We start from the raw sequence: 12,405 nt of genomic DNA, 5'->3' as shown, positions 1-12,405 counted from the left end.
GACGACTGAACAGGAGACTGCAATAGTCAATATGGTTCTGGAAAATAATGCTCTAACAATCAAACAAATACAAAGTGTTGTTGACCTATTTTGTATCGTTTGTTCTGTGCAAATCATTTACGCATCCAGTTGTGTTTGCTGTGATGTATAGGCTACAGCACTTTTAGAAAAAAATTAGACATATTTTTGGTGTAACTACTGTATATATTTGTGTGTTGTTTTATATTTGAGTAAAAACATTGTAGTTTTATTTTACAACAGGAGTAAGCGTACAGTAACACTGAACATGAAAAGGCATAATGCTCCTGATAAGGCCTTCATACTGGGGTTTTCCCATTCATAGTAGTGTTTTCCATTAAGCACATACTGCTATTTGTTCTTCAAGTTTGGCGTGCTCATTAGATTTTATCAACTTGGATCTCAAACAATTGTGAACTCTTTGTTGGCGGACTATCCATACATGGTCATGGTCACATTCATCAAGATATGAATGCACCATTTATGTATTTCTAAAATCCTAAATAAATATTATATTTCCAAAGCAAATACACAGCTTTAGTGTGAGGTGCAGTGTATTTCCAAAAAGCTCAATCATCAATCATTCTACAAAGGGATACATTGAGTCTGACTCTCAATATGTGCTTTATCAATATGGGCTTATTGTGACCATATCTTCTAAACATTTCCTCATAGCTGTGGATACCTCATTTGGGTGTTTCTGATCCAAAGAGTTTGTTTTATGTGAATTATTTCTTCATAAGTAATACCTGCTGAATTCCCCTTCCCCTCCCTGTATTGGCTATGAAGACAGGAGTAAGCGTACAGCCATAATAGCCATGCTCCTCCTGATAAGGCCTTTATATTGGTGTTTTCCCATTCATAGTATTGTTTTCCATTAACCACATCCGTTTTCAATGATTGCTTAGAACTATCTACTCATATGATGGTCTGTTTGTGTCATTTGAACACAAAATACCATTTTGAGTAGACATGCCATTGTTTTGAAGGGAAAGTAGCATTTTGCAGGAAATATGTAGGGTTTTGCATTTTGGGTGTTTGGTTTCGGGATTTGTGTTTAGAGTTTTGAAAAAAGAGGTAAGCTTTCAAAAGATGTGTGTAAGCAAGTAAGAAAAACTGTGATATCTGTACATACTGATACAAATGAATTACACACCTGCTGTCCCCTAAATACAGATATTTCTAGCTTTATTAAAATGAAACATCTTTTTTAAATAATCTGATATGAACATTCCTTTACAATATGTTATCATACATGTTTATTGAAATATACCATATAACCATTGACAATATTTGCAAATCAGATACATGTCAGGGTAAGTCAAAACAACATCTTCAAGAAAGGAATGGTTTGCTAGGGCATGATGACATATCAAAATTACTTAATAATTAGTAGGCAACTTTTTTCATTAGAAACATGCTTTGTGGTTTTGCAGTGGTTAACAAACAGTGGCAGCTTTTAAGGCATTTGTTTAGTCCCATGATATATTGAGCATCTTGCAGCTGAGGTCCCACAGGCACTGGGCCAGATTGTCATCAGAGCCAAGTGTGGAACAGGTTGCTGGAGCACAGTCACTGTGGGGAGATTCAGAGTTTGATGTTAGGCAAGAAAATGGCAGTCTGTATGTTCACAATACCTCAAAGCACATCCCACTACAAAGTTTTTAAACTTAATTATGAAAAGGTATGGTAAATACAATGTATGCATGCCACAGAAGATTAAATTCAGTTATTCAAGTCTCTCTCTTCCTCTCTCTCTCTCACCCACTCCTCACCCTCTCTCAGTAAATCAAAATAGAAACCAACATGCACAGTTTTTACCATGCAACTAACATAGTTCAAAACGGGGGCGTACCTCTTTAGCAGGGGCGTATCTCGTTAGCAGGGGCATACCTCTGTAGGACCGACCAAAGATGCATGGACTGTAGATTGGTAAATATGAACATGAATTTGTTCTGGGAAAGTTCAAGAAAGCACATTTGACCCTGCTAAATTAAGGTCACTAGTTTCTGTTAGCGATAAGAGTGTGTGTGTTTTATGGTGTAGTTTCCTCATTCCTCATTCAACACACACACACACACACACACACACAATAATACAACAATGCATTGACATTAAAAAGAAAATGTACTTTTGAGTACTTACTTGAGCACTTTGGTACTTTAACCCAAGTGATAATTTGCCTGAACAACTTTCACTTGTTTACTACAGTAAGAGTAATATTTCACCAGAGGTTTGACGTTGACTCAAGTAATCAATTTGTGTACTTTGTCCCCCTCTGCTGGTAGGTCACCACTCTACACATAGTTTTGAGATATTCATCCTCCTCAGCTCTAAAACTACTTGGTACAATAGGTCACAACAATCTCCTACATCTGCGAGCACATGGTCAACTGTCTGAGAAGACCCCACATGAATAAAAACTTCCGTAATAGTTTTCCCAGCTTCAGACGTATTTATGACGTGAAAAAAATTCAAACAACTTGGCCACTATATGCCCAACCTCAACAAGAACTGAACCATTTCCTTTCAGCCACACACATTAAAGTGATAATCTTCCAAATCAGTGACGTTCTGCGTTCTCAGTCATTTCAGCCATTCCTCAGGGGTTCAAGTACACACACCCACTCCATCCATTCAACACTTAAATGCAATTTGTTGATTGTAATCTCCCATGCCTCTTCTGCCAGGGCAGGGAATACACAGGGGATTTAATCTGCTGCAGTCAGCTGTAGCCGTGAATTAACTAATCAGATTATTTAAACTATTCAGTCGACTTGGTATGGGAATCAATTCAACTCATCTGGCTTTAATCATCTAACCCCACACAACATGTTTGTTAGAGTGCACAAAGTAAATCCACACAGGCTGTGTTCTAAACACGAACATGTTGTATGGCACTCTACCATCTCATGCCTCTATCTCTATGTTTTTTTTATTAAACGTTTCAAAATAAAACCAGGAAAGAAATAAAAGACATTAAATTTGTTCATAACCATTCCCATACTTTGTTGAAACTTTGGTTCCCCTCCTTCCTTCCATGGTGGTTCCATCTCAGGATCCGCTTGAGGAATTAAACACTCTGGCCATCATGGTCCTAATGATAGGCATGACTCCAGATCTATTTCAATGCTGCCAACCCCCCCCCCCCCCCCTATCCCCCTATCCCCCTATCCTCACTGAGAGAGACCAGGAGGCAGGAGAGGGAGAGAGAACCAGCAAGAGTAGGGTGGTGCCCCCCCCCCCCTCCCTTTTCCTTCCTTTCTGTCTGTTTCCTGTCCTAGTGCCGTCTATGGCAGGCGGAGACAGATGAAGAACTTGAGGAGCAGTGAGGGGAGGGGAGGGTTAGGGGAGGGGTTAGGAGGCGGAGACAGATGAAGAACTTGAGGAGCAGTGAGGGGAGGGGAGGGTTAGGGTGAGGGGAGGGGTTAGGAGGCGGAGACAGATGAAGACCTTGAGGAGCAGTGAGGGGAGGGGAGGGGAGGGGAGGGGTTAGGAGGCGGAGACAGATGAAGAACTTGAGGAGCAGTGAGGGGAGGGGAGGGGAGGGGAGGGTTAGGGTGAGGGGAGGGGTTAGGAGGAGGAGACAGATGAAGAACTTGAGGAGCAGTGAGGGGAGGGTGAATTTCTGCATCTTCCCCACTGCCTCTCACAACACACAACTTCTCTTTGAACAGGAGAGAAAGAGAAAAACATTTTGAAAAATAACCTAGACAACGTGCATTCCTTTATGTTTAGTTTTTAATATTTACCACTCTTAACTTTTAATTCTACCATTTTCAGAGACAAATACTGAACCTTACCGGAATATCTGACTGTTTTTTGTTTTATTCCTGTGACTGACAGTAAATAATCTCCTTAATCAATTCAAACAAAACAAACATTAGTGAGACTCTCACCTTATCATCATTGGTCTGAGTTCACTTCATAGTGATCTAGTAATTCATGGCTTTCAGCATTGCTATCTTATGCAAACTCTGTAACTCCTTCACAACATATTTTCTCTCCATGGGTATACACAGAGGGTACAGAGAGTAAGTGGGAAATACATCGGGGTCTTCATAGACTGGAAATGGAATCAAGCAGTGTGGGGTCTTTGAAGGAGGAGGAGCCAACGACTCCCTTTTGTTGCCCTCTGCTGGTTTGGGGCAGCGGGTTCGCCTCGAAGGAGGGACGTTCGCCTCGAAGGAGGGACGTCCTCTTGAGCTCCGCCCGGTGGACTCTGTTGGGCTTTGGTGTCCGGTGTGTCTTCAGCTATGGCTGCTTGTCGATGGCAGTAAGGGGAACTGGGATCGTTCTGGCCACACTGCACAACAGGGTGTCAGCCCTACCCTATTAATTCCATGCAGTCTCACTCTTCTATCTATTGTATCATTCCCTACAGTCTTACTCTGTTCCCATGACTGTAACACCACACACTCAGCCTGAAATGGTGGTTCTTTACTCTACTATTTGTCCTGCTCTTTCATGATCTGTTTTAGCAATGGCATTTTCAATGTTATTAGTTGTTCTATACACATCAAACCACCTGGCGGAAAGCCACATTTCTCCACCCTTATTGCCAGCTGAGCAACTCTCAGTTATTTCTTTATTTCTTTTCATAGTTACAACTATAGCAGAGGTGCATACTTATTCAAATTTCTTTTTGCTAGAATTTAATAGAACTTTCCCATTTTTCCCTGCCTTGCCCATTTTCCATTTTGTTACTGAATCAGCAGGGATCAGTAGCCTACATGAGGACACGCACATACACATAAACAACTCACTGCATACCAACCTTTACAATCAAACATAACTTTATTATTTCAAGTTATGAAGCAAAGCAATTCTGCATACAAAACCTTTTAATCTCAGAAAATGTTGTATATACAGAATTAGTTACTAGTTAACAGCAACATGAAAAATAAATGCCAAATCTCAGATTTTACTAATTCAATATTTACACATTCAACATTTTGCCATTCCATTTTATGCCAGCCCCTGCTCCCAGTATGGAGAACCAATTTTAACAATTATCTCCATTGTTTGAAATTTTTGCCAATTTTTCATGATGGGATTGGACTTTTCAATTCTTACACTTTCCCGACAAAACCCAAAATAATGTCAGGAACACCGGGATGAACACAATACCATGAAGTGCCCCGAATGAGATCACCAGAAACATGATCTTAAAGAAGGTTCTGGAGATGTAGCTCTCTGCTGCTGATAGGACGATAACACCAACAATTGTGGATAAAGCTCCCTGGATTATTGGATAGCCAAGGTTATAGAGAGCATCTACAGCTTTGTCATCAGCGTGTTTCTGATTGCTTGACACAAAAGCATAGGAAATATGCACAGAGAAGTCCACGGCAAAACCAATGCAGATTACCAGATTGATCATAGAGATGGAGTCTAGATTAACATCCCACAAAGCCATGAAACCAGCTACACCCACTATTACAGAGGCAACGGCACAGGCCACACAGAGAGAACAGAGAGGATTTGGAATCAACAGAAGAGAAATTACGAGCATCACCGCAGTAGCTACTCCAATATTTTGGATAGTATTGCTAACAGTGACTGCATAGTGATCAAAATAAATGAAGGTATGGTGATAGACCATTAAGTCTACCCCATTTTTAGACTTACAATTACTAGCAGTCTCTCTAAAGAAATTCAAGATGTTTTCCTCATCTACTGAAGTCCTGATGTTAACTGTTGGTACAAACATTCGGGAAGCTTCAATCATATCGTTTTGAATATGAACATCTTCACCTAAACCTTTTAGTTTAAGGGCGCTTGGTAAAAACTTCATGAATTTGTCCTTCTGTGAGATATTCAGGTTTACATTATCTGCATACGTCATGAAATAATCAAGCCATGAAATAGTCATGTTTTTGGCCACCATGTCTGAATTCTCAAACTCTCTAACACAAGCCAAGAGACCATCTCGTGCAGCCTTATTCCAATACTGAAATGTTGCATCTTTCACGATTACCATAACAAATGGGCCGTTCTCCCTGAAATAGTGATCCTTATTATCATAGTATTTACCGACGTATGAGTCATCTGTAGCTAGATTTTTCAGATCAATACCCACCTTCATTTGAGAACAACCATATATGCTAACACACACATATACAAAATAGAGTGAAATAACAAAGACCTTGCTCCATCGTTTTGTCAAAAATGGTCCATAATGCTTTTTGAAGAAGACACTGATGGGCGTGTCTTCCTCTGCACGTGTGTCAGGATCATAAGCACCACCGACTGAGCAGGCATTGCTCTTCTTGTTTCTATCTGGAGTTTCAACCTTCCTGCATGTCAGCCAGTGTCTGTTGCCTTTCTCTCTTCGTCCATTCAGTGCCAGACAGGCCCCGAAGAACGTGATGTTGTAGATGTAGCAGAAGAGGACGGCTGTTCCGGTGTACATGCAGAAGGACTGTACAGAGCGAAATGGCGTTAAGAGACCAATGTAGAAGGCCAGGGCTTCAGTAAGAGAGGTGATGGTGATGGAGACAGCTGCCTCCTTGTACGTCTCTGCCATGCGATCTTCCACCTTGTCATGAACCTTCGTCCTCTGCCAGCATTTGATCATGATGAACATATCATTCACACCAACACCTATGGAGGGGGTTTTGTAAAGCAAAATTCCACATTTAATTTGTTTGGTGTCCTAATATGTTTGTATAATCAGCAGACGTTTCCCCAAATTGTCCGAGTTTGTTAGTAAATCGACCATGACTTAAAAAGAAACATCATTGAGTTGTCTGAGATAACTGTGTGCTCTGCATGCTGTCTGGACATGGAACATATATATCAGGAGTAGAGGTCATTATCAGCCACTGAAGATGACGGCCCTTTTTTTCTCTTTCGGTTTAGAAGGAGAGTATATAATTAAGAGCATTACTAGAAATATCTGACCCAAGATGACAGCACTGTGTCTGGTTGTATAACAAGAATATAACAGTTTACAAGGCCAGATCAGTTTGGAACAAGTTTTTAGATTAGTTTGTTAAAGGGGAAGAGTGATGAGAGAATCACTTAAATATAGCTTTCAGAGGCAAGTATCTTTGAAAAGACTGAGAAGGCCATCATGTGCAGTACCGCTTTATAGCGAATGTAAGCAACCTCTTTTTTTAGTATTTTTTTAAGGAAGTGTCACCCATCACTTCTGTAATCTGTGATTAATGCTTCAGGATGATCTGGCTGAATTACTGTAACACATGGAACACATCAGTAGACTTTCGCAGAAGATCTGCTAGGCCGAATGTGTAGGCCAATGAGGCAAACTATTCCACCCAATTGCCCAGCATATTCAGGAATTCTGGAAACTACCAGAGGATCTGCTCTCCCAGTGTCATGTCTGCGCTGAACTTCGCTTCTGCCACGCCCCCTCCGCCTACAACACGCCCAGCTGCACTTGGTTCACTCTCACCTGGGTTTGGATCACACACACCTTGCACTCTCCTATTTTACTCCCCTCACTCCGGTGTCTGGTCTCACATCACTTATGCAATTTATCGCAAGGCGACATGACCTCGAGATCTACAGTCTCCGCACCTCACGTAGGTTTACGCTCCAACTCTTGCGCCATTCAGTTTCCTAAGTCTGCAACTCCCAGGTCGTTTTCTGTTCAAGTTTAGACAGTTAGCCCTCGTTTAGCCTTTAGAGGTGTTGTGTATTGATATTGTCACTAGGGCTGCCACTAATGACTATTTTTCTATTACTAACACATTTTCTGTTATTTAAAACGTAAAAACGTATCCGATGGAAATTCTAAGGTCGCAGGCAGACAACTTTATGGCTTTAATAATGCGTGTATTTAGCAGCTACAATGACAAAAGATATTTAAACTTACGGCAATTTAATAAACATGAATAGACAACACCTTTGGCTTTTCTGGCGGTCTATCGTCCACAACAACACCTGTATGTTTGAGGTGTTCGCGCATAGCGGTGGTGCTGCTGTGATAAGCCATCGACACTTTGCAGAGTGCACAAACCACCCTTTTGTTAGGTGCTTGTTTGAAAAACTCCCATACTTTTGATGCCTTTGGTCTTTGGAAACGTGTAGATTCCGTCTCTTTCCCCACCAAGTCGGACTCCGCTGCTGCCACCATGATCTCTCAAAAACTGAAGCGTAGACTGAAGGCGACCAATGACTGGTGCCAAAAAAGACTGACGTCAGGCACGCAGCAATTACGTAGTGATACGGAAGACGCACATTCGTTATACTTATACTGGTTCTTTGGTAAGTTATAGGGATCACTGATGAATCCAGCTTCCTTTATCTTAAGCAGATAATCACTTGTTTTACTCCTGGTTTCGCAGTTTCCCCAACCATACTGCAGCATGTTTTGCCATTCAGTTCGACTGAGGGGGTATATTCTAGCGAGAGAGTGCCATCAATACAAACTCTCTATTGGCAAGAAGTGGCGATATGATATCCATTATGATACAGGGGTTTATATTTAATATATTCCGATGTATTGTGAAGCTTTAAGCAAAGCGATATATTGCGTTTCATTTTTGTTGAAATTTTCTATTGTCATGTTCTACCTTCCCATGTTGTCAGGCACTTATAAAAACATTAAGAGCCAGTACGTGGCAAAAAGAAGCGGTTTACTTTCACGCGGATGCATGCCCCATGGGATTACATTGTATAGCTGTTTTTGCGGTTTCCGGTTATAGCGTCCTAACTCAGTACAGGACCAATTCTGATTGTTTTTGTCCCTTGTAAATATTTGGACCTAAAAGGATGGTAAAATTGGGCCCAGGTTAAAACATCCTAAGGTTTCTCTTTGGCTGCTCATATAGCCTTCAGTCATTTAGCTGAATATATTAATTCAGTAAATAAAACCATTTACATTTTCACCAATTTTAAGTCAACTTGAAGTATATTGTTCTCCCCCTCTCAATGTATAATTCAGTGAATACAACAGAAAAATAGGTCCATGGTCTACATATCAGACACTTTGAAAGAAAGATAGAAGTTATCCATCTACCACAATCTGGAATCTTACCAAGAATCAGAAACGGAGAGGTTGCCACAGCCATTGCAAATGGCATCCCACAATACGAAAGCAGTCCAAAGCTGGACAGCACAGACAGTCCTGCAGAAATCACCCCAAAAGTGGCAACGGTGACCTTGTTCCTCACACAGTCCAACCTGAAAACAAGTGGCAGATTGTTACCACGCAAAATTAGGCACCATAGTCAGTTAAGACCAGCAGGTTAACTGAAATACATTTCTTGCATCATCTAAGTAAATACTCAGTCTAAGCTATAAGGGAAGATGACATACCTTAGGCAAGAAATAATTGATATGGCGATAGTCAAAAAATATGTGACAGAAAACAACTTGGTCGCACTTCTGGCATTCTTTTTCAGCTCTTGTTCCCTTGACAGCGTGGTGAACACTGATATGGAGCCCTGCAACAAACATTTTATGGAACAGGCACATACAGGCACATTACAAATTAATTACAGAATAGTTTTCCTCATAATGCAGTGTGTGTGTGTGTGTGTGTGTGTGTGTGTGTGTGTGTGTGTGTGTGTGTGTGTGTGTGTGTGTGTGTGTGTGTGTGTGTGTGTGTGTGTGTGTGTGTGTGTGTGTGTGTGTGTGTTAGTATGGTTAATGTTTGATTCTGTGTTTAAGGCTCCATTTGAGACTAGAATGTATTAATGTTTCCCTGCTTGTGTTAATGTTCACCTAACAGAAACTTTGCCTGGGCCCTGTTTCCCCATATTTTTAGTTACAAATATTATTTATCTGAATAACTGCAAAGAAACTGCAGAAAAGTATCGTTTTTGACCCTAGTAAAAACTTTGACCCAAAAAGATCCTAAGGTTTCCCTATGGGTACTTGTCAGATTTCTGATTAAAGCAGTGTTTAGAATGTAGGGATGTAGCCTAATACCCTTATAATTCATTTTAGAGACTATGCCTAACACATGGGATGTGTGTGTGTGTGTGTGTGTGTTTGATATATCATCATCTGTGCACATCATGATCATGTAGACACAAATTGCACATACGTCAATGGTGGGCTTACCAGTTCAGCTAAGTTCTCCGATGTGAAGGTGTCAACGAACAACCTCAGCCAGGCATCAGTGTCATTTTCGATATCATCTTTTAAGAAGTAGAACAGTCTTATTGCATTGGCTGTTTCTATTTCCTTGGTCGCTGGTCTGTATTTCACGCCGCCTACAACTTCTCCCAAGTATGTCCTTGTGGTTCCATGATAAGGGTAAGTTAGCGTCAAATTTTCAATGTTGCTCGCATCGTAGTTTACAATATCTAGAACCTCGTTCGAGACACATTTGCTTTTCTCCTTAGCACACAGGGTTGCATAGGTATCATTTTTACTAGTCTTGAGACTTTTCACGGTTTCATCTAATTTAATTATTTCTCGAAACGCCTTAACTGTGAGTATATTAGGCTTAACCACTATAATCAACGACGCGTAGACGCCCTCGGTGTAGAGCCTAAAGTAAGAAAATTCTTCGCGATGTGGAAAATGCTGTTTGACAAATGCCCTCTCCGCCTTTGCTGGGCCGTTTCTGGGTGTAAATTGGTTTTCGATGTCATGTACTTCTCTCTGGTGGAGAAAGTAAAATCCTCCTCCGAGAATGCCAGATATCAGTAGAGGAACAATCAAAAACAACCACGGATATTTACCGATGCAGCGTCCAAGCTTTTGAAAGGCAGTCGCGATAGGCTTTTCAATACAGTTTGTGTTATAGTTAGACATTTTGAGTTTCTAACTATTTGCTTACCCTGATCCCATGAAAGGAATCAAGGCAGATCTGATCTGAGCGCTTTCGTTTTAGCCAATGGGGTGGGTGTGGAATGCACACAAGTGACCGTTAGCAAAAGTCCTCCCAAGAACCATAGGCGCAGAACCAATCCACATATTTCTCCTATGCTGGAGAATGGCTCACTAGTGCCATCTAGTGCCATCAGGGGAGATCATCTCTGCTTTACTGAGAGACACAAAAGTTTCTCTGTTCAAGAAACTGCTCACACTACCACACAGAGAGCCTTCGCACAATGACCTGTAGCACACACAGGGCAAACAGGGTAGTAACAACAGAAGGCACTCATGTGGTGAAAACGATGTGTTGGCTTTTTACTCTGGCATGGATGTCCACAGACAGTGCCAAGTTACAACAGTATTATTCATTTATTTTCAAACATAGTTTAATTATTTACGCCTTTTTTTGTGTGGTGCTCGTACCATTTAAATGAACTTCCAAGTTGTTTTTAGCATTGCTCCAGTATAACAGCTGACAAATTATTAACAGACAAAAGGAGTCCTATCATACGAGCAACCATTGACCTCAGATATGTTTTTAAAATGACGGAGGTATGAGAGAGAAATGCCAGTTAGTGTCTCTTTAAAAATATAGTATGGGCCCTTTGTTACATCTACACTTGTTTACTGATTAAAGAGAGCATTGATCTGAATAATTTTGCCACGGATGGTCCTAATGTTATTTTGGTTATAAAAGACGAAAATGTTATGTATAAGAATGAAAGCTCACTTAAACGTCCTAATCTGTCTGAAAAAAAAATCGAAAAGCCAGACATGTTTTATTTTGCTTCCCTCTCGTTTGCTGCAGTCTGGAAGTGAGCCCGGGCTCTCTCTATCTCTCTCTCTCTCTCTCTCTCTCTCTCTCTCTCTCTCTCTCTCTCTGAGTGGGCCATGCCTCTCTCTGGCCTGCCAGGATGTGGGTGAGTTGAATGTGTGTTCTTTAATAAATATACTCAAATGCAACTCCAGAGTCCTGAGTGAATTTTCACCTAACACTACTGTCAGTATCAACATTCCAATGCATGGGTCAGCTAAAAATCAATGAAGTTTTTGGGAAACAAGGAATACTCCCCCTTTCTTGCAGATAGGTCAACTTCCAAAACATCCTGTAACTCCAAGTGCATCCTCTAGATTCCTTCAAAGGATTCCTCCAATACACATGCGGACCCTGTTTGCCCCTAAACTAGTGGAGAGTTTTCTACACTTTCCATGGTGAAATATACTTACACACTGTCTGAATGGTAATGTGTACACCACGTTAAGTCTTAACAGCAACACTATGCAGGTTTATATGTTTTTGTAGACAACTATTTTTTTATAACATCTTAAAATTAGTTTTGATACACAGCCAAACGATGGGGAGGGAAACAGCTATTAATCCCGTTAGCAACCAAGAATGTTCAAATGTATTTTTGCACTCCACATGAGTAAACCTTGAGAAATGTTAGAACAGGGTTTACAGCACAATGCCACCATATAGATCACCAAATTACACCAGTCAGCAAGGTAGCTCATTGTGCTGTTATTGGTCTTTGTGTGAAGGGTGTGTAGGTGATACAGTGTACCACCAGGGGGCGCTAATGTAGC

General features: G+C 40.9%; 1 protein-coding gene across 1 annotated transcript; it reads right to left on the bottom strand.

Annotated features, from left to right (window-relative positions):
- Positions 1-4,981: 4,981 nt before the first annotated feature.
- Positions 4,982-10,807, bottom strand: LOC308377931 (patched domain-containing protein 3-like). Its single transcript, XM_080854710.1, has 4 exons — positions 10,057-10,807; positions 9,307-9,434; positions 9,026-9,171; positions 4,982-6,624 (listed from the first exon to the last, which is right to left on the bottom strand). Exons 1-4 carry the CDS (start codon positions 10,753-10,755, stop codon positions 5,084-5,086), a joined length of 2,514 nt encoding a protein of 837 aa, XP_080710836.1. The 5' UTR covers positions 10,756-10,807; the 3' UTR covers positions 4,982-5,083.
- Positions 10,808-12,405: the final 1,598 nt, after the last annotated feature.

The sequence above is a fragment of the Sprattus sprattus genome (genome assembly GCF_963457725.1).
Source record: "Sprattus sprattus genome assembly, chromosome: 17".
Taxonomy (NCBI): Eukaryota; Metazoa; Chordata; class Actinopteri; order Clupeiformes; family Clupeidae; genus Sprattus; species Sprattus sprattus.
This window is presented reverse-complemented; position numbering and strand designations above follow the sequence as displayed.